This window comes from Cydia amplana, chromosome 4, assembly GCF_948474715.1.
Source record: "Cydia amplana chromosome 4, ilCydAmpl1.1, whole genome shotgun sequence".
NCBI classification, from domain to species: domain Eukaryota; kingdom Metazoa; phylum Arthropoda; class Insecta; order Lepidoptera; family Tortricidae; genus Cydia; species Cydia amplana.
Genome location: NC_086072.1, coordinates 17,924,211 through 17,948,244, shown reverse-complemented (window position 1 = coordinate 17,948,244; position 24,034 = coordinate 17,924,211). Strand labels below are relative to the sequence as shown.

Genomic DNA, 24,034 nt, shown 5'->3' with positions numbered 1-24,034 from the left:
GGCGCTAGTGTGCACGTTGATGAGCTTTTATTTTTTACTTCCATTAAAAGTAGCATTACTGGAACTTGCTGGTACCAAAGATAGTAACTCCGCACACTCTATCGACTCTATACTCTTTGTGTACGGAGTTACATATTACATGTATATTTATATTATAACTTTGCTTATGAAGTTATAACTTTACTGGTGGTACCAGCCTGGTACCAAAAACATTAACGTGATATATTTTGATTTTACTGCCACCTATTCCCTATCACTGACACCTCCCTGTTCATTAGTAAACTAATTGTTTGTTTTATAGTCCAAAAGAGGGCACTGTGTTTGCAAAGATAAAAAAATAAGAAAATTATTTGTAATTGTTAGGTTCGGTCACGGCAGGCGTGTCTCACTCCGCGATTTCGTCGCTTTGTTACAGGTAGCTAAAAGTACATCCGTTCGGCCCCAATTTTGGGGAAAGCCATAAGCCGCGCGTGGCGCTGTTGCCACCTAGCGGCCATATCTGTGCTGATCGTAACAGGCGCGTTTTGTTAGAGAGTGAGTCTTCTGTACTTAGTACTATTATTTATTCTGTGGTCACGGTTAAAGCGTGCGGCGAACTAAACAAAGAAGTGTAATTGCTAATCGCCTAATAGATTTACTTAATATGATTACTTTGTTAAGTTAGAAAAACATGATTTGTATTGGAGAAAGAATATGTTAAGAGAAAAAAGGTTTTTAAGAACAAAAGGTAAGTATTCGTTTATCAATATTTTATTAGGTAACCACTAATTTACTCAAAATAAAGTCTTGGCAAAGCTGGTACAGTAGACCGCACTTCAAAGCAAAGCTGGTACAGTAGACCGCACTTCAAAGATATGTTTATATTTTTCGCCTTATTACAAAGGCGTAAGGTGCAAAAGTGTAAACATATCTTTGACGTCAGTAGTTTCATCAAAACAAGGAAGACGCGACCAGGTGGATGATCTCAGCTTATAAGTAGGTAGGTAATTTGACTACAGGAAGTCGCGTTTAATCTACATATTTACTACCTTTTTCTATCTACTACGCTGGAGTTTTGGCTCATAGGTTATGTATTTTAGCACTTATCACACTTATGCCAATTTTGAAAATACTTTATTCATTATGGTGGTTCTTGATATCTATCAATTAACTAGTACAGTCAGCAGCAATAGTTGTTAAGCGGGCGAGGTGGTAAAAATGATCTTGACGCGACTTTATTGTTAAGAGAATAGGAGCGCGTCAAGCTAATTTTGAACACCTTGCAATAGGTACCTACTCTGAATTAATAAATTATTTTACAGTTCATATGACCCTATTTTCCCGCACTAGTGCCTAAAATGGCACTTTTCGTGCGATGTTAAAAGTTTAAAGGGCCATATGTACTGTAAAACGTTGTACGATACACGTGCGAATAGGTAATTCGCAACTCGTGTTTTAATTTATCGCCACTCGTTTCGAATTTCCTTTTTTCCGCACTTGTATCGTAAATAACTATTTCTGCTATTCAGTAGAAGACTTAAAGCCTGCAAAAACAATAATCTGTTGCCTCTCGACTCGAGTGCACAAAAAAACAAAAGATGCAGTAAATTGCATGCCCAAAGAGATTGCATAAATCGATGCTATTTTATGGACGCATAGCAGATTATCGCTTTTGTGAGCTCAAGACCACCATTCTTTTGACCAGGTGGCATACAATTCAAATTAGGGGAAACCCTTGTCTTTTATACTTTTATCGAGCAGATGGTCAAAAGCTTCGGCCTTCCTCTCGGCTACCGTGTTGAGACAAAGGGTCTTTTGTCTTTTATTGTAGCAGGTAAGGGGTTGGGATACGAAACACACACATAGAGTAGTTTTGCGTTTATTTATTGGGTATGAGGAACCTTTCTGGTCAACATAAGCTAGAATGGACATTCTGTTTACAGTATATTTACAAATTTCAGTATCATATAATATAATTCATATCTAGTACTAGAGTAATGCTTTTAAGAGTAAATTACTGTATATTCACAATAATTATGAGGACCAATCATCTATACACATACATAGTAACGTTGTACAAAATACTACACTAAGACTGACATTCCTTGCTGGGACGTTCTTCCTCGCTTTGGCTTCACTAACTACGAACCCTGTCTTACGTCACTCTCTCACTGCCAATGGCCGACCATTCAGTCCCCAGCCACTTTGTTCGATCAACAACGAAGCTAAATACAGCGTAAGTATATTTTAACTTAAATACATTTAGACATACGACGTAATCTACGAAGGCAGACTGAGGAATCGGCTTTCATCACATTCTTTTCGCATTATATACACCATTCCGACTCACAATTCTATTACAACTTGTACTATATACAAACAATTTAAAACATTAAAAAAATACAATGTTAAATCGCTATAATCTCTATTACTGATATAGGGTTGGAATTAAATAGTTTTATATGCAGATTGCGTGCAAATTGACTAAAGCCAGCGGTCGCTAGCTACACATTCAGCCGGAGCTGCGGCCCTGGGGCCTGACGCCCCACACACTAGGTACTCATAACATAACGGAGGAACAACTCATACACTTCACAGTAACTCAGTAGGTAAAACTCGATAAATAACTTAAACATTACAAAAAATGTAAAAATAAATTAACACACAGTCCTTGTTCAATGCGTAAGATATTCAGCTGTTTCATTACATCTATTATAAACACACGTCTTACAGATTATCTTAAATGGAATATATTATGTGGATAGCGATATCTAAACTTTTAAACTGCATAAAAATATAGGTAGACGTTTTACATCGAAACCCTACTCGTCGCCGAGATGCGTAGCGTAAGCATGGCAGTTAGCACGAATTCTGCACTCTTATGATTAGTAACAGAAAAATATATGTTCTATGTAAGCTTTAATAGTGTGAGGCTCATGAAGCGCGCCGGCAATGTCTCCAACATATACAAGAGTGCCGGCGGCGGCGGCCCAGTGCCGGCAGACAGTGCCGGCTCGTGGCGTGGCCCTCGGCGCTCGACCGGTGGCGTGGACTCGATCCTCGTTAACTTACGTCTAACATAGCACAGCCATAGTGACTCCCCGGCGCGGCGCCGGAGCGTGCCGGCGCCGCCGGGGTCGTGCGCCGAGGGGCCGGGCGGGCCCGGGGGAGGGTTCAGCGGGCCGGCGCCGCGGCCTACGACACGGGCGGCTGCGGGCCCTGCGGCGCGGGCGGCGGCTTGGCGCCCGCCGCCGGCAGCGCCGCCAGCGTGTCCTGGCTGGCGTGCGCGCGCAGGTACGTGTTCTCCACCTCCAGCTGGTTGATCCTCTCCATCAGTTCGGCGATGCGCTCCTTGAGGACTTCCACCTCCTCGCGCACCGCGAACATCAGGTGGCTCTTAACCAGATCCTGAAACAACACGGAAACCGACGTTAGTAACGTATATAACGACACAAAACGTTTGGCGTTGAAATGAATGTGTAGTGCAATAGTGCTAACCACCAATTGTTTTTGTTAATCTGTGTTTCTTTTGAATCTTCTTTAGTAATACGAATTCAAAATTAACTACTCTGCCTTTGACGTTGAAATGAATGTGTAGTGCAATAGTGCTAACCACCAATTGTTTTTCTTAATCTGTATTTACTGGTGAGAACCTGTAATTGGCTTTTTGTATCACATTTATAAAACCTATTAACATGTTATTAAGCTGTTGGATCTCCGAATAGTAATAAATAAATAGTAATAAATAAATAAAAACTTCTGCACAACTTATTTGATTAGTTGCCAACTCCTAGTTGGCTGATTGGCTACGCCACGCCGCGCCAAGGTGTTTATGAAAAGAACAAACATGTTCTTGTTTATTTCCAAATATGTACACATAGATGTGAAACTCCGATACGATATGGATCATCACGACTCATGGTATGATATAAAAAAAATAATGTAAACGTTGAAATAAAATAATACTGGTTCACTAATTATACTCAGTAAAATATTTCACAAGTTCACATGGATTCGTTATATTTAAAACGTTAATATAATATTTCGGAAAATATAGTAAACGCATCGGTGACCGGTGTCGATAGCCAAAATTGACTTTACGCTTGACCGCACCGCACGCAATCACGAAGCGAATGCTACGCACTTTACGAAAACTGTGGATAAACTAGCAAACCGCGGCTGAAATTCTTTGCAACTGCGTAGACAGAAACGTACCACTTTTGCTTTGGGCAGGACGACGTAGCAGGCATCTTGTTGGCCTTTCTGCCTGATTTCGTAGAGGATATCTCTGGGCTGAGTGGCAACTTCGATCATGTTGAACGGGTTGTGTATTCACCGAGTGTAAATAGAGCAAAATGTAGTAGCCGTCGGGGCTGAGCGCGAGCGAGATAATACTTTAGCTAAGCTGTGTAGGAAGTTGCGCGGGCGCGTCCCAGCAGGCGACTGATGGTCTGATCGCGCGCGCGCCCTATTTAAAATGGCGGCGGCACACGTCATCGCAGGCACCACGCGGGCAGCCCGTGCGCCCTGTGCGCCGCACACCAGCACTACCGAGTCTGATATCAACATTACAAAGCTCTTGGTTTCTCACACGCTAGGTATAATTATCTTGGTCGTCATATATTATAAAAAAAAATAGCCTACAAATAGGACATAAAATCTGGGAAGTATTGCTGGCAATGGCAAGGTAGAGTCGAGTAAAGGAAGTTGAGAAAAGAGAAGACAATACATTCAACAGTAGTAATGTCGGCGGTTCCCTGCTGCTCTACATTTTCAGTATTTTCACATTCTGTAAAATGTTCCATCGTGCACTTGTGTTATACTTGTGATATGATACCATATGATTTCAAACTTCATTGGCTGCATATTTTTTTACTAAACTCTACAAGTACAAGTATTGGCTACCATTCTACAATGTATCCTGTCCAGTATTTAATAGGAGTACCTAAGTGTCCCTATGTGTACCTACCTCCTGCTGTGAAGTGTCCCTATGTGTGTGTAGTGAGATTTCACGAAATTTCACTTATTATGCCACTCTCCTTTTATAAACTTTTTTCTCTTTTAAATATATTATCTGGAACATCCTGCATACATCTACAAAATAGGTTCTTGTTTACTAGGCGGGTCAGCACAGTTCATAATGTATGAGAGCTCTACATGAATTCTCACACTAGAGATTTTTTGAGATGTGATAACCTATGTTACAAATACTATATTTAAAAAAAAATCTCCACAAAATATGTCACATGGTTTTAATAAATCCAAACTATTATTAAAATAGAAAAAATATATCAAAACATGAATCCGACACTCGAGATTTTTTAATATGCAGTTCTCAAACATATACTCATTATGTATTTATAATTTCTCCCAGCTTGACACCAAAACCAGCTCCCAATAATTTTCTTTATTAAAAATATTTTTTTATATAAAAATAACAACTATGTGTACATAACAATTACATGTTAATTAAGCTCTGTATATTTACTATATCCTACAAAAAAATCTCTCACGTAAATTAATCCATTTAATTACTATTAACCATTTTTGTTTTGAAAATGTTTTCGTTGCTTCGAGAAAATGGACAGTGGGTTTGTTTTTCACTTTCTCAAATCTCTTTCTCATGTTAGTGTAACAACAAAAAATCTCCCACGTATATGTAATATTGTATGGAATAAAACCATTATTAAATCATCCAAGCTATTTAAATTACCCTAAATGGCGGGTACTGATTCACTGTAGAGAACGTTTTATCGACTTCCATATCTCCGTCTCACTTCAATGTTCGCGGCAGACGATTGTTCCGCTTCAACAGCCGAGAGTTCGCGATCCGGTCGACCGTTAATTCTCCCATGACTATCTTACCCAGTTTCATCGGTATGCGTTGCGCGCTTACTTAACACACCTCAGGCCAAGCTCCTATAAAACGCGCAATGCATGCATGCATTGCGGTATCTCCTATACGTCACATATGTCAGCTATGAGGCTATGACATGGCTATGACAGACTGTGGCAGTTAGTTCCAAACAAGTATACAGACTTGTCTACCCACCATAAAGTTTAGCGTAAAGAGAATATATCACTCCTTAGTGAAAAACCATACGGTTTGTGCGAAGTTGAGCGTTATGTCAATGCTAATAAAGATGATGGTTTGACTTACGGAAATGAATAATATAATATCATTTTATTTTATATTTCCAATTCCCGTTTCATTTACACCCAATATTAAATCTTTTTCCGTAATAAAATGCGTATATAATTACTGTCATCATCTGTATTTATTTTATTTCTTTAACCCCCGTTATTCATAAACGCGCTACAAACCTCAATTAGCTAATAATAGTAATAATCGTTTGTCCTTATCTGTCACTTTAACTTATGTATTTGTAAGTAAGGGATAAACATAATTGAACTAAATCAGGCCCGTAAAGTTTATGAATAAAGTGGTTAATCTTTATTGCACAAAAGAAAAACCTTATAGTACAAGAGGCGGACTTAATGCCATAAGGCATTCTCTACCAGTTAACGATGGCTTGTCCTCCGGCCCATTTGATCGATGACCTCCTTTGATTATTTATTTTTAATGGACGCCAAAATCCAGACAGGAACTTCGATTTTGACATTTACCACAGTAATGCAGTCGGTAGCAATGTCGCGCTTCAAAATTGCTGCAGGCGACTGCATTGCTGTAGAAAACGTGAAAAAGGTCATTCAAAGGATAATAGGGTTATATACACCGCGGGATTTAATAACCCGAAAGATTTAAACCAACGATTTTAGAGCCTAATTAGAGTATATAAAGTTATATAACACATAGTCCAAAAACCCTTAATTTAAGAGATATTAATTATTTAAAACAAATCACAAGTAAAAAAATCTCAATTCTAACACACCCTTATGCGTGACGTAGCCACCAACTAATTTTACACGCAGACGCACTAACTACATGGTTATTAGCCAGTTTCACTTAATTAAGTTTGATATCCTACAAAAAGGTTTCACTACCGAAATTTTGTTCTGTTCTCAATCACGAGAGTACAAACTATTTACCTTTACGACAACTGGCTGATAGTTTGACGAAAATGACGAAATTGATGTCAATAAAATGACATATTTCATATGTCACACAAGATATGCGCAAGATAACATCTTTAAATTTGATTGACTGTAATAAATAAAATTCATTTAGCGGATATTCACTTTGTGTACGGATTTGGAAACCCGAAGAACTATGTGCTTCCGGCACGACGGACCCACTTCAGCCTAGAAGTTCGTAAATTGGCTAGACGAACAATACCCTGAGAGGTGGATTGGCCGTGGAAGCAACGTCCTAACCTGGCCCGCCCGGTCACCCGACTTAACGCCATTGGTTTTTTTCTATGGGGAACTCTGAAAGATAAGGAAGGAATACTCAACACCAGTGAACTCTGGAGAAGAATTATTAATAAAAATTCGAACGGCTTCCGAAGAAATAAAGAACACTTTTGTAAACCTAAATAATGAAATCCGTTTAAAATTAAATCTTTGTGCTGAAAACGGTGGTACACACATCGAAAATCTAATTCATTAAATTAATAAAAAAGCGTAATTGTTTAACATAGTTGTTTATTTTACTTTACTCAGTATAAATCAACACATCGAGAATTTAAAATACGTACTGATAAGCATGATCGATATTTTAACAAAAGGTCATTCAAGTAATCATCCCTTTCCACCTGTAGTATGAGTTGAAACAATAAGAGGCATGATTTCTTTCGGATATAATCATGGTTAATGGCTTTGGTTACCTCACTCAAAGGAAAAGATTTTATCGCAAAGTTTCAACAATAATAACTGCACTATACCTACTGTTGTAGTAATTAATAAAGTTTTGATACAACAACACTGTGGTATTTTGAGGTGCCAATCAATTGAAATAATTTCAACGTAAACATGATCCTAGACATAACTTGACACTTCTTGTCATGGAACACATGTCACTGCATTCGCCGTGCATCGTATGATATCGGAGTGATTCATGAAATGTCATGCTCGCTCTCTGTTTCTCTACTTGAGATTAATTAAACTCGCTCACTCTCTGAATAAAGGTTTGTTCACAATGAAGCGGTAAATTAATATGATTTAATTTGTACTGAAATAGTAGTTTAATTAAAATATATAATTGGACCCATGTTGATATAACATTATTTACTCGTACTGTCGTCAAAAATACGTGATTTAAATCTTTCGGGTTATTAAATCCCGCGGTGTATAAAATGAAATGATGCATTAATAAAACTTTAGTTAATTAACAATATTATATTAAATCATTAACAACTTTGACAGCACGATCTCTTCGCAGGTAGGTGCTCTACAAGGAGTTTATATTACAACATTATTTCCAAGAAATAATCTCTCATTGTTACGAAAATGTTGGTAGGGTGGCTTTAGGTTACTTTTCGTTCATATCGTCTTGGATATGGGTGAACATGGTGTTAATACACTCAGTATCAATCAACCTGTAAAGATATTGTAGCCTGGCCTTTTCTCGAAAAGTCTTCTAGAAAAATTTACGCTCATGTCGTCTCGGATATGAGTATATTTGGTATCAGTGCATTCAGTATAATATCCTGAACACAAATATATGAGATGACAAGCGCGAAAGTGGTGAGGGTAGTTGCTATGACGCAAAGTTTTTACCATTTTTCTTTTAAACATACCATGTGGGGTACCAAATGAAAGGGCCTTGTGAGTAGATCACAAATATATAACACACTGTAACACTTTTACTACTTAATCCAACAAATTATTTGAAAACGTTCAAAAATTTCACAATGAGTTGAATTCCAACTGCTCTAAATTGACTAAGATAACTTGATCCCAAGTTTCCTTGCAATTATACGTAATCGAGGGCCAGGCTCATACTAGTTCTCATGTCGCGATGCGCTAACGCTAACAAAAACTAAGCGTTACGAATTGCTGACATTTGCTTCTTTTAGTTTCACTCTACTCAAGCATCGGATGACAGGATCGTTGAAAAGGGACAAACATATCCTTTGACGTTACGTTACTCTTCTCGTGAATTGTCAAATTTTAAAATTCGAAATTAGCTTTGGAATTTGTCTGGGTGGCTATTCGAAGTATAACTTGGTGGACGGTACTTACTAACCAAATAAGCTTGAGATCCAGTATCATAGATAGTTGTAAGACTTCAAGGGTCTATTTATATCTGACTGTGCATCCTGTATTCTAAACGTTTTGTGAATAGATATAAAAATTGACACCTATCATTTTTCACATAAACAGAGACACTTTATGCATTGAATTATTAAACCTTAACGCAATGCCATAAGTCATAAGGTATATTTTCCTAATATACCTTGATGCTAATTCGAACTTTGTTATAAAAGATGTCATTTTATATCATTCGCGCGTGCATTTCACTCGTACTAGATGAAATATGTATTGGTGCGAGCGAGACGGTTGGGCGAATGATAACAAAATGATATCTTTTTGACATCTTAAACAAAGTTTGACTTGGCCTCTGTGGAAGCCTGGAAATACAGCATACTTCATTGACTTTTTATGCTGGAAATTGATTTAATAATTGCGAGAAAAATAAGTATGTTATTCTTCAATAACTTGTACAGTTACTGTCAAAAAACTAGAAGTGTCCATTAATTGTGTAGAACATTATTTGCTGTTTGTTTCCAATATCATGCTACTATTCTGCGAATATAGCAGTTCCTCAGGCAGATAAATTAAACATGATCGAAACAAATACTATTAACCACAATAGTAAACTTTTCTCTCAGTGTGGGATATTCTCGGTCATGAAAAACTTACAAAGTTATTGTTTTTTTCATTAAATCTATAATTAATATTATTGTCGGGAGAAATTCTGACCGTGTAGTCGTGTAAGCTTCATAGCCCATTCTTCAAAAAATCTCTAGTGTGAAATTACTGTTTAGGTAGTATAAAATATAAAATAAAAAAAATGTTATTTCTCAAAAACGGGAACAGATATCAAGTTGTTAATTCGCAGCCGGGTATTCAATATGATATATAATTCACCCGTGTAGAAACATTTGACTGTGCAATTAATGTAACTTTAACTTTATATTGACTCCACTATACGTACAACAGGCTCCCTATTGGCTACAATTAAAATTAATTCTTATTATTTCGCGTCCAATAAAGAATTTGTTAAGAGTAACGCGCCCAAATGTCTGTCAACACGTAGTTCATTCAATGATGACGGGCCCTACATACATATTAATAGAATAACAAGAACTTGAGGAGTATTTACAAACAAAGCTATTGAGAGGAGAGCTGGGAGGATTCCATTGAATTACAGCTAAATACTTGAGTTTCATTAACGACTATAAACTGAATGGACATTGAACGCTAAGAATGCGGATAGTTTTATAGTTATACATAGTATGGTTTATTGATAAATGTAACAATTAGGAAATTAAATCAAACGATAGCCATATAAAAAACTTGCGCGTAACATACATAATTCAAAAGAATCATTATACGTTAATGACTAACATAAATGGACATAGGTAGAGGAACACGGTTTCACATGCGAGATGTATGTAAGAGACGTATTTGTTTCACGCAGCCGCTCCCTTCTCAGGTAAATTGGTCATTACTCCCACGCTGAAAACATGAGAAAAACACATTTTTGGTTTTCTAATCTAGACTTTCTGACGCACATCCAAGTCCCTCTCCAAGGTTCGATGAGGCACAACAGAATGGTCCGTAGTTATAATTAGACCTGAATAAAAATAGCCCGGGTGTTTTTAGCGAGGCGGTTCGAGTGGGTGCCGACCGTCTTCAATTAAAGGAATCGAGTGCTAAATTGCACCGGTTCACGCCGGATCTCATTAGATTGTATTGACAACTGCGTCACGGACAGATTGACGGGGCGCCAATGGACTTATTGATAGCATTTGCAATATCAACTGATAATTTGAAACAACTGAAAGAAACCGCTTAGAAAATGTGGCGAAAACAGGAAATGGTAATCCGTAGCAATTTAATAGGCTTAAACGGCGACGTAACAGTGATAATGTCTCGTGGAACATTTTCATGCCAGTAGGTGAAATCTGATAAGAGCACACGAAAAACATGTTACGGGGTTATGAATGTTATGATAAGAGCGACAGGAGTAGCTATCAAAATATGTCTGGTGAATTGAATATTTAGAAATCGCAACGTTATCAGAGTGCAGTGAACTCGTATTTGCAACAACAGGCGTGGTAAGCGATGATATAATTAGTACAAGGCCGAATGATAATACCTGCAGCATTGTTTTTAATGACTACCAGATGGAACCAGGCCGACACGACAATACCGGTGCGAGTTGTGTAAATTAGTACAGGTCTTAACTCGCGACCTAAAGGGTTCATTTCGTTATTAATAGGTTAGATCAGTTATATGAATTATACAGCTCCTACATTGTTTGATAAGTTACCTAATTAAATAAACCTTGAGACGTTATCTCTAAATGAGAATAATACAGATTACATATAAGAGAAGGAAAAAACAGGTGATTCGTAGAAAAAGAAAAGGCAGCAGGTAAACAAGAATAATATTATTTATGATTATGATATCTAAAACACATCGTTGATATTTATTGTCAAGAACCGTCTGATTAACGATTCAAACAAGACGCTTAAAGCAAAAAATGAAGTTAATCGAATGCGTAAACAACAGTTCAAAACAAAGTTGAAGCGGCCGTAAGCATTAATTATATTAAAATGACATCATCTGTATTAAAGCAGCTATGCGTAAACTAGTCGGCGTCGGCACTCCGCAAGCAAAACAAAGCCATATATGGAAGCCGAATTTGGACGGCGATGAGTTTCGGTAGGCGATTGATGGTTTGTTATTGTACATTCTGGTTGACTTGAATATTAAATATGTAGCAGCGAGTCTTTCAATTAATATTTATAAGCACTATGATCTATCTGTTTGGAAATGTTTTAGAATAAGGTTAGGTGGGGTAAGTAAGAGAGACTATGGAGCAAGGGGGACCCTTGCTGGGAAAATAACAGTTAGAGATAATTATGATAATGTGTTAAGGTTAGTAAAACATTTATCTAGTTGGTCAAAGTAAAAAGTTGTGTCGAAATCGCAAAAAGAACAACGGGTGCGGAGCCCGTCTGCCTGGCACCGCGCGCCGCGCCGCAGGTTGCACAAATATTTAAGTGAGTCTTTTTTGTAATCCTTAGATAACATTTAAAGGTTTGACAAAGACGGGCATGCCACATGTTAAATTTAAAAGTAAGACGCAAAATGAAACAATCGGTATATAAATAAGGTAAAGAAGAGTTTGCGCAAATTGATGATTCAAGTTTAATATCAAGACCCGTTGTACAAATATGTATTGATCAAATAATGAGCGCACTGCAGAAATATGCGAGTATTTACAATAAAAATTCAGACAATTACATAAATGGACATTTGGTCGTAGGTATTGCGTATCAGGACTAGAGAGTTGTCCCAGAGGCATATGTGCAAATACCGATTTCAAAAACATACATGGAAAATAAATTGTTATCGCGAAACGGCGCACCTAAGTAAACCTGCTCGACTGTTTGGATATATCTAGTTTAAAAAATAAATTCTATAAATATTCATGATATAATTTGCATGCGGTTACAATTTACAATTCAACATATTCAATATTGAAATGATATTCTATCCGAGTATCCGTATTCTGTTACGGTCACGTGAAATATGTAATACAAGTACCTAAAATTCTTTATGCTCTTCCACGAAACCACTAAATATATAATAAACGCGAATCAGTTATTTCATATTATTTCCAAGTAAGCCGATCTTATTGGCGACCGTTTAACTTCTTAGGTTCAACTGAACAATTAATGTAACTTAGCAGAAAACTTTGACACTTCGCAAGAAAAAAAATGTTAGCGAATATAATAGAGATTACACATTGAAAAAATCGAAAACATTTTAAAGTTATGATCTGATGAATAATTTCAATAATTAGCTCGTTTTGTGGGTATTTAATGCCGCTACATAAAGTGAAAATTATATTTAAAGGTTACATTTTTTTCCTAAAGTAATCTCCTATATAATTATGTAGTAAGCATACAGCAACTAAAGCTAAATATGTTTATGTTTTTTGTTATGGTTGCTGGATGAAACCAATATAAAAATATAACTACCTCTTCCTGTAATAATAATAATTGACGGAAGTTCGACTGACAGAAAGTAAACAACGTTCACAACGCTGTCAAAACAACATGCCAATCCTTTAAATAACAACATCGGGTCAGACTATCTTATCCGTATTGCGTGCTACACGTTTACCTATCATGGACACAAATTAAAAAAGGTAAACAATAATCATGTTCTCGTATTGACGTCGGCGTGCTATCTCTAAGATAGCAGTTGTCAGACAAACAAGGCACAATCTCTAGAGGTCAGTCGAACTTAACAATCTGGAATCGCTGGCTGACCCTCGTTACGATATGATGCAGATGATATCACTAGTTTCTTCTCAGTTGAGAGCACCACGAGCGAAATTACTAATTTGAAAGGTAAAATATTTAACAATCCAAATAATAGTTATTAGTTAATTCAGTTCTGTCATATACTCACAGCATAGTCACAGAGTCTTAAAATAAATGTAATCCGATAACATGCGCCTCGCCTGTTCTGTTTTCACGGCTTAAGGTATATTTTTTTGATAATAACTGAAAGATAAGGACAAGTTTTAATTTTAGTAGTGTGAGAAAACCGTTAAAACAGCAATACTTCCAGTAGTTTTATGAGCACTGGAAGCGAACAAAAAGTAGTAGGTAATGGAAACTAGACCAATAAGTGGACAGCGCCTTCAAAATATCTACTTTTCCATCTACATGCTCTATCGGCTTAAGAAATACAGTTTATCCTGGCAGATAATGTAGCTGATTGTACGAGTATGCTACTAAACGATGTGTATTTAGGTAGTGCAATTTCAAAACCGGTTCAACGTGCGATTCCAGATCAAATTATGCAATGACGTCAACGTCGAGCCTCATAAATATTGAATCGTGAAAACATTGCCATCGAACCAGTTTTTCTTTGTCCACAAATATAAACATAAAGCACTAATGATATTAGTATGTAAATAACAAATAGTCAAATATGATTATTGCTATGTTAACGGGGTGGTCCAGTTAGACATCACAACATTCACAACAGATTGTGGTTATTGAAATATTAAATGAACGATAACCTGATAAGGTTATTTTGAAGACCGAAGGTCAAGATGTTTTGAAATCCTGTTTACTATATCGAACAGCGAATCTGGTTATTATCAATCCCAAGCGAGCGTTGGCTGTTTCGACGGATACGATAAAAATAATCTGTATTTATTTCGCCAGTACCTACTCTTCCATCTTTTATCTTGGCTTACAGCGATACAGATCACCTATTGACAAACAAATTTTGAATTATAACATGGAATAATTCTATAACTGTGAAATATTTTTATCTTGTTATTGATCGAATATGCTTAAACTATTTATCAATTGGACAATACATTTGCCGCACCTGCGATTGTCGTCATTGTATAGCTCACCTAAATTATTAGGGATCGTAATCTTAGACGTTAAAACAAATGAAAGGATTAGATCGTGACGACTGTAATTCTCAATTCTAGAATATGTCTTAATAGTAGGAGCGTGACAGCTTCATTACAGGGTTGGAGATTTGTTTTCCAAGAATCCCGCTGCATTTCCTGGCTCGCAATGGCTTCGTGCTGCGATTTCGATCTGGCGCGTGCCGTGCGCTCTCGTAGCCACTCTTAGTTGCAAATAATTCGTCGCTCGATCTCGATATCGGGCTGGCGACCGATTTGCAAGAACCTCTACGTCTTTTAGTTCTTAATTCCACGGTGGACATGTTTGATTTGGTCGCTTTATCTGGAGAGCACGTGTCCCCACTGTAGCGGCACATCGAGGGCAGCTTTCCTTCCGTGTCTATTCTTGGCGGGTTAGCCCTTACGGGTCACGTCTGACTCATGCAAATTATGTACACAATGAGGGAATTAGTATGCGGTGACGAGTCAAATAAATGAAAATTACCACACGTAGCATACAATAGACAAACACCGACTTCCTACGTACTTACCTAGCGACGCCGTAATAAATTTCATGTGTTTCGCAATACCAAAGGTAATCGGCGAAAAGTAATAAAAGTTCAAAGCGCTTAATTTAAAGAACGCGTGGAAATCAAAGAAGATTGTGTTTGCACAGATGCATGGAAGTGGGTCAGTGGTGTGAACTATGATTCCTGCGATGACGAATTGCTAGTAAACATCATTTGAGTGATGTAACACGAAAAGTCTTTCGAAACAAACGGCTACCTCTGTATATCAGACAGCGTGGAATTGGTGTAAATTTAGTGCTCCAAGGCCGTCCACTTTATTGTGGGCGAATTATTATGCCGAGGCTTTTACTTAGATCCACGTATATGACAAATGAGACGAGTTTGACAAACGTTTCGCTGCGCTTTGTTGAAAATCTAATTTTAAGTAAATGTACCTACGCCTACCTACTCTTTGTAAGATTGCATGTTTTTGTGTATGTACTATGATTTACGTTTTATTGTGCAAGGAAGGAGTAAACTGCTTTACTCTATTCAGATAAAGAAATGAATGATATGTACGCGTTACAAGACATTGATAAAAACCGGCCAACTGCGAGTCGGACTCGCGTTCCAAGGGTCCCGTCGGTACATTACACAATTTTTAACAATATGTTTTTTTAATGAAAAGCGAGTAAAATGTCTTTAAAAAATGCGTAGGGGTCGGATCTAAAACTAAGTACTTAAGTCCGACTCACGCTTGACTGCATATTACTAATAGGTTTTCCTGTCATCTATAGGTAAAGAACTATTTAGTGTATTTTTTTCAAAATTTTAGACCCAGTAGTTTTAGAGATAAAGTGGGGGGGGGGGGCTATTTTTGCCTATTTTCTTAATTTTTATTTTTTAATTTGCTCTTTTACCCCCTAAAATTGGCCTCCATATTTAAAATTAATTTGTTTACGTTACCGTCTCTGGGTCACAAACTTACATAAGTATGTGTGCCAAATTTCAAATTAATTGGTCCAATAGTTTCGGAGAAAATAGGCTGTGAGAGACGGACAGACGGACGGATCAAAAACTAAGTACTTAAGTCCAACTCACGCTTGACTGCACATTTCTAATAGGTTTTCCTGTCATCTATAGACTATAGGTAAACAGCTATTATGTGTATTTTTTTCATAATTTTAGACCCAGTAGTTTGGCGAATGGTAATTTTTTTGCCTATTTTTAATTTCGTTTTAGGGGTCGCTACCGAATTTAGAAAATTTGGATCCTTCATACGTATGATGATTTTTTTTTTAATTTTTCGTTTTTTTTTAGTGAGACAGTGAGTTAAAGTATATGGAAGCTATACATGGTCAACCAAATCTTGACAGTAGAAAAAGGCGGCAAATTTGAAAAATGTAGGCGCGAAGGGATATCGTCCCATAGAAAATTTGAATTTTGCGCCTTTTTTTACTGACAAGATTTGGTTGACCAGCTATATTTATATGTAATTCAATACTAGGTATGATTAATATATATTTTTAAATAATTTTTATTCCTGTTTTAGGAGTGCGCACTACTGAATCAATATTTAGAACGCTTAAACACGCATAATAAGCTTTAAAAAAATAGTGGTATTATTATATGTTTAACTGCACATTAATATACCTTGACCCGTTGTCTCATAAAAAAACTAAAAAAAATTATTTTGTATGGAGGGTCCAAATTTTAAAAATTCGGTAGCAACCCCTAAAACGTAAATGAAAATTCTGAAAAAAATCCACGTTTGTTTTTTAGTCAAATAGAATAAATTAAGCGGGTGAGACATAGAAAATTTTAACTTTGACGAAATAAGCAACACCCTAAATTATATAATATATAACAAGATATAGTTTTCAAAACTTCTTTTTCTATTTCTCATTTAGCCCCCCAAAAGTGACCCCTTTATTTAAATTACCATTATTTTTTTCCTCCAAATCTATGAGACGGACGGATCTCCAATTTTGCTCAAATATTATTGGAACTAAAGGCCATTGTTGGAAAAAATTACAGCTCTCTATCTCATTCCATTATAAAAAAAAATTTGTAACACCCTGTATAATGACTTCCAGTCTTGGCACAATAACCATATTTTTTTTTAATATGTACTAACGTCTTATCTACGTCATATCCAAAATTCATCCGCTTAGCAAGGGTGCAACACTGTGAAATAAATGTAAATGTACCATTTAGTACCTACTTTTACCATGTAACACAGGCGGCATTATGAGTTAAGTATTAGGTACCTAATGTACCTATGTGTAAAAAACAACTACCGGCCAGCCGAGATGCCCCTCGTGTTGGATTTCAGAACGCAATGGTGGTGTTATATAAATATGAATGAAACTATTGGTATTTATACGAGTAAGTGTTACAGTTTATTTTTTAAGCCAGATACACGAGTGATCCCATAATACATATAAATAAATAAATATTGGGGGACATCTTACACAGATCAACCTCGATATAAGGGTTCCGTTTTTTCCTTTTGCGGTACGGAACCCTAAAAAGGGTAAATACGATAGAAACAAATTAGGTAATGCAGGGTTCCTTTTGATATACATATGTATTACGAAAAGAGTGTTTGCGAGAAAGACTAAACTAATATTGCGCTACTACTATTATCATCGCTTACACGTACACCTGATATCTCTTCATCATCTATATAGTGCCTATCTTTTAAAATAATCGCGTTTCTATTATTGCAGTCATCGACAGATTGTAAAAATAAGTTTTGATAAATTTAATCAATTAATAGATAACACCCGTTACTTAAAATAGACGAATAAGTATCAAAAGTGCGTGATACATGTAGCCCATGTAGGCAGTATGTACTTCAGCAAAATATAAAAACTATTTTGCGCAGAGTATACAGAAGTAGGGAGTATGATGTAATGTAAGTACGAGAAGGGAGTGAATAGGGAGTGATAAAAATACTGGTCGGTGGGCATTAGGGCGGGATTCAGGTCAATCGCTTGAGGCCATCTGCGGCTAATTATAGAGGATGCGAGACTCCGATAGCGTACATAGATGAATCTCAATTGCGAACGCCAATGTAGGGTACAGGAGAGAAACTCAGTGCTAATAATGCAGTATTTGCGGATGTTGATAACAAATTTCTGAAATATTTACGTTTCACCTACTTATAAACAATCGTTTCTCGTATTTTTATATAGGCCTATAATATATGGTCTAAGTTTGTAACCGATCAGAATATGCATACTAGCGAAAAAAAAGGATAGCGATAACAATGCAATCGAGAGCTCAGATCAGAACATTGCAAATATTGCAATGCAGTCTCACACTGAGCTCTGAGAATCGCTGCGATTAGACTTGAGCAAGAAATTCTCATGGGAAGTTGAGAGACGACACTTCACACTCCAGATAAGGATGTGAAAACAAAAAGACACGTAACTAATAATAATGCGGTACCGTTACGCTGGGCATTTCCCGGATTGGTCGGAGGAAGTCATTAGAGAGTCAACCAGCGTCGATTTAATAAAGGTGTTATGTAGTAGCTCCATTACTACTGCGATAACGGATGGTACTCTTAGAAGATTGCATCTTTGCGCAAGACAGTCAAACACAGATAAAGATGAATAGATGTGTGATGAAAGTTTAAAGAAAAGTAGGAAAGCTCTAAGTTATGTATGAAAGAAATCTTTGAAAGACGTCGACGCACGGTGCTACATGTAAAATGAACTGGCTATGCAGGCAATTGGACATGGTACCATTAGAGCCGGTCGAGGCTTCCCAGAATCCCTTGTATCGAGCGCAAGCGGACCCCTCGCGGCCGACTGACATGGCACCGAGTGCTACTGCAATACATTGTCATCGAAGTATTCAGCACATGCTTTCTACGAGACGTCCTATCTTTCTTACATTAGGTTCTCAGTAGAAAGAAGCACATTACTGGTAAATGATATGTCGCCTTAGACGGGCATTCGGCATCTGTAAGACACGCTATTTCCTTAATGGCCGCGAGAGAATCTTCGACGATTTGAGTGATTTGCGTTGCATAAAGTAGCACAGCAGCCCGGATAGTAACGTCGCTAATGGATTCCATTCGTCATTGTGACCGCTGTTTCTTATAGACATTTATTGCATGTGATTTCCTCCATTTATGGTCAATTATGATAATGGTCGGCGGCAAAAGAAAAAGGGTTTGCTAACGACGCACGTAGGCCAGATAATTCGCATTACAACCTGAAGTACTGAATTGACAATGCTACGAGGGGCGTTCAATAAAAAGTGAGAATGAGTATGTTATATACAACTTTTATTAAATGTTATTTTTTCTACTCCAGCACTTAAATGTGTCAATTAAATGACTGACAGTGATATCTAAAGCAATGTCATTTGAATGATTTGTCTATAGGCTCATAAGATGACTGCTAGCAGTCATCTTATGAGTATAATACAACTGCTTTATTTTTTTTAAAGATACAAGTTCCGATCATCTTGATTGAAAGAGGTATGTTTTCATTTACAATAATAACTCTTTTTTTTTTAAATAATAACTCAATTTTTTTTAAATAATAACTCTTTTTTTTTAATAATAACTCTTTTTTTTTTGCTGCAGCTGTCATAGAAAAAGTAATGTATGCAACAGCTCATAATTGGTTCTTAAAATTCTCGGGTCTTTTTTTACAAAACTCGACTACGTCTCGTTTTGTAACTTCGACCCTTGAATTTTAAGAACCCTTATTATATCACTGTTGCATAAACTACTATTATTTTTCGACATAGTCACCTTTTAGCATAATACACTTAGTATATCTTTTTTCCAAACTTAAAATTCCATTTCTAAAAAAGGTTTCATCTTGAGTACTTAAAAAATCTTGTACTGCAGCGACTACCGCGTCGTCGTCTTCAAATTTCTTGCCTCTTAGGTATTCCTTCAATCTCGGAAATAGGTAGAAATCACTAGGGGCGAGGTCTGGTGAATACGGAGGATGCTTAAGGATATCGAACCCAGCATCACGTATTGCAGCCATTGCAACGGCGGACTTGTGTGCCGGTGCATTGTCCTGATGGAACAACACAATTTTCGAGAGTTTACCTCGCCGTTTTTCACGGATCTCATTGCGCAATGTTGCTATTTGTTTGGCATATAAAGTGCCCGTAATAGTGGCTCCATGCTCAAGATACTCAATCATTACGATCCCTTTACCATCCCAAAAAACAGAGCCCATGACCTTACCGGCAGATGGGCCCACCTTGAATTTCTTCGGAGTTGGAGATGATGGCCTTTTCCATGTCATAGACTGCAGTTTCGTTTCAAGGTCGTAATGATGGAGCCATGTTTCGTCCATTGTTATAAATCGCGCCAAAAAAAGTTCCCGGTCTTGCTGTATCAGGTCCAAAGCTTCTTGACAAATCTCGACTCTAGTTTGTTTTTGCGTGTCAGTAAGCATTCTGGGTACCCAACGCGCTGATACCTTTTTCATACCCAAGCGTTCATGTAAAATATTATGCACGGTCCCCGTTGAAATTTTTACATTTTCAGCAATAAAACGAACCGTGACACGACGATTCGCCAAAACTAAGTTTTCGACTTTTTTCACAATTTCTTCAGTTACTGCTGTAGTAGGGCGTCCGGAGCGGGGGTCATCCATGGTCGATGTTCTTCCACGTCTAAATTCGGCGCACCAACGTGCGACTGTCGAATACGAAGGAGCATTAGACCTTAAAGTGTCCCGTAAATCTAAATTGACTTGGTACGTAGAAAAATTTTTCAAACACAAGTATTTGATAACGGCGCGCAGTTCAATTTTCTCCATTTTCGCTAACGTACTCAATAGTATCGCAAAGATATCGCCGTATTTTTTTTTTAACAAAAAACAGTTAGTTTTTTTTTCATGGCAATCAGCTAGGTAGATTAGCTTTACCGGCCAGTATTTACTTTCCTAATATTTAAAGAGTTTGCATCTCATTCTCATTATATATTGAACGCCCCTCGTATAATGATCACGTGTGGTGTGAGCTTTATAAGGGCATTTGACGTAGCTTAAGAAGAAATATTTTTCCTGACGAACTTGAATGTACGATAACTATAAAAATACAAGTAGTATTAGAATAATAAATACATACCATAGCTTGCTCGATCTTGTTGTCGATGGCCACCGCGCTGGTGCCCGATGCGCTGTAACAAAAAGAAAAACAATGTTATAGCAAAACATGATTAAAGTTTCTTGTTGTTTACAAAATATTTATATGTATCAAGATATTTTCGCTTAATAAATGTCCATTAATATTTTATGTTGACTCCAGCTCAAATCAGTGTTATCGCGAAAGAATGCGTGAATACTCGTAGTTTTATCGGTTGATTAAGTTCAGCAAATGAAAACAAAACGAAAGCATGCACCGTAAACATTTTCGCGCATTGCATCGGTTTAAGGTAAGCGCAGAGGTGATGCAAGGGCGAATTGAGTTAACTAGATCCAAGTAGTAAGTGCGGCTTATAATAATGAATGGGTTGCGAGTTAATTTGCAGGAGAGCTTCCGTCCGACGCTACGGATGATTACGTTCAGGCAGCACTGTAAATATTGCTAAAGCGACCCGGTGAACTAACTTGTTTGTAACATTAAACAATGAAGTCCGGCTTTAAATAGGGCAAGACCCCTACGGATTCAGAAATGAAACAAGCGTAAATGCTGAAACAATACAGTAATAAGAAAAGAGAAATCTATGTCGATGTTTTTCATTTCTAATGTCAGAAACCTGGTCAATCAACAGATGTTGATACTTGACCCACAAACCCCTATCGATCGCGATATCGCGATGTAATTGAAAAAATGTTGATGCTCTTAAGATTAGTTGGATGTTTATAGTTACTAGGCAGCGTCAGCGTTTTAGCGTGGGCAGTTAATTGCTGACTAACACGGCATAACTACTAACTAGGTAAATTAAGTGCAATTAGCAACACCGAAACAACGGAAAAGAATACTGCAGTTATTAAAAAAGTGTCACGAGTGCAACATGCGGACTGCGCCACGTGCTTGCGAGAGTGACGAATGACGATACGCCTGCTTTGCGGCTACTATCAGACTTACTTATTATGATCCAATCTCATTCGTGTAATCAGGAGTAGTATGTGGCACATTGTACGACAAACGTACTTGACTTTCTCCCGTCGGATTCCGTGTCGCGTCAACGAGTTGAACAACACGACGCTAAACTTGAACCCATTGGAGCGTTGAAAATGAGCGCGGCTGCAGATCGATTGCGACCGGTCCGCCGGTGAACTCTCGATATTGAATAACGCTTCTGGACCACACGACACGACCGCAGCGACAATGGCTTCCACCAAAATTGACGCCTTCGCGATAATTATGCAACGCATGTAAGTGACACGTAATAAAATACCGGATAGCAACCGTAAAAATCGATTTCTCAACTGACTAGTAGATTATCGTTAAAAGTCAACGCCGTGTCTTCAGGGCGACAATAAAAAAATCTGCTTTCTCTAAACGGAACTGGGCGAAAACTAGTTTTTGTATTCTTTGAGCGATTACGCAAGTTAGTTGACAAAATTGTGCTCAGTGCCATGCCACATGAAAAAGTTGATACATAAGGAGGCGAAACCGGAGAAAGTATTTTGGAGTGACGAGACTTAGGCCGAAAACAACAACAAATTGATTAGTTGCCGAACAAGACGAACCGTAATTCTTCAAATATTTATGAAGTGGTAAATGTAAAATATTGACGAGCATGATGACTTTTACGAGCAAGCGACCAAAATGTTGCCAAATATAACCCGCCACATCGGGCTTCACACGACATGTGTCAGTCAACCAGACCGGCTTGGCAACAAAGAACACTCGCTAAGATCATGTTTTAAAAGAGTCATCCCCGAAAATAACTTTTCAAGACAATATTGAATATAGGTAAAATTTCAATATCGAAAAATCACTATCAAAAAAGTATAAAAAAGAAAATGCTAGCATGTTACAAAACTTACAAATTGGAGTACAATGAGAAAACTTTCAAATTCAGTACGTCCGCCGGGTCCACCCACAAGGTAAAGTAAACTTCTCTTGTGTGGAAACGTTGTTAGACAAATACAAGCCACAAACAAAGAAGGGGAGATATCAACAGTTTTGTCTTCACGCACGTGCGTGTTTGCGTAGATCAACTTCATTCCATTAAAGACGACGGAACAAAGGTGGCCGCTTTTGTAAAAACGTTTTATGTTGTCTTTATAAATAACAAAAGCAAAACGTCAAACACAGAATTTTTAATCGTTCTACAGTCATAAGTCGTAACATAACAGCGCCCGAAATAGCATCCGCCGAAAGTAAACTCGTCCAGTTTTTAGTGTTTGCCAAACCTGTTTTTGAGGAAATTCTTTTGTTCAGAAATACAATAACCAGATTCCGAGTTTGGCAGGCAAATTGAGGATTGAGTAAGAACTGCATGTATTGACTTGGTTAAAGACACAAAGGCGTGTACTGCGGTGGGATTGGGATGGAAAACGTCGATAAATTATTCATTGCTCGCCTTATTTCCAATAATTGCCGCGACGAAGTCCAGAATCACGTCACTGTCTGTATTTCTATCAGCTTTGAAATGACCATCGATGGATCATTTAAATTCATTATTTATACAATAACGTCCGAATCTTCTTTTCATAGTCGATGGCCGAAAACAGGTGAGGCTGTTTATAATTAATACATTATGTACCTACGTGTTGTTTTGATTTTAATATAAAACTTTCTACGTTCAAAGCATTCATTTACTTTCATGATTAAATTTAAGGCGTAAAAAACTGCTTCAATAATTAATCCGATTTTCGTAATACAAGTAATGGTTGCCTCCATGACTCACTGTTTAGCAGACAATAGACTGAAACGCAGGTGCACGTGGTGACATGACTGCATTACAATAAATTAATACTCTTCACCTGAATTCCCTCCACATTATTGATTTACTCATGTC

At 37.3% G+C, this 24,034-nt stretch overlaps 1 protein-coding gene and 1 long non-coding RNA gene across 6 annotated transcripts in view; one reads left to right on the top strand and one right to left on the bottom strand.

Moving 5' to 3' along the window:
- LOC134647354 (uncharacterized) overlaps positions 1-24,034 on the top strand; it is a 444,045-nt gene that overhangs the window by 382,815 nt on the left and 37,196 nt on the right. The gene's annotated exons all lie outside the window — the stretch shown is intronic.
- The window catches only part of LOC134647332 (protein bunched, class 2/F/G isoform-like), a 208,218-nt gene continuing 186,567 nt past the window's right edge, over positions 2,384-24,034 (bottom strand). For all 5 annotated transcript variants that reach the window (XM_063501653.1, XM_063501654.1, XM_063501657.1 and 2 more), the window contains 2 exons: positions 21,187-21,238; positions 2,384-3,387 (listed from right to left, as the gene is read on the bottom strand). In XM_063501653.1, the coding sequence (XP_063357723.1) occupies positions 3,175-3,387; positions 21,187-21,238 (265 nt within the window). In that variant the 3' untranslated portion in view covers positions 2,384-3,174. The remainder of the gene's footprint in view (positions 3,388-21,186; positions 21,239-24,034) is intronic.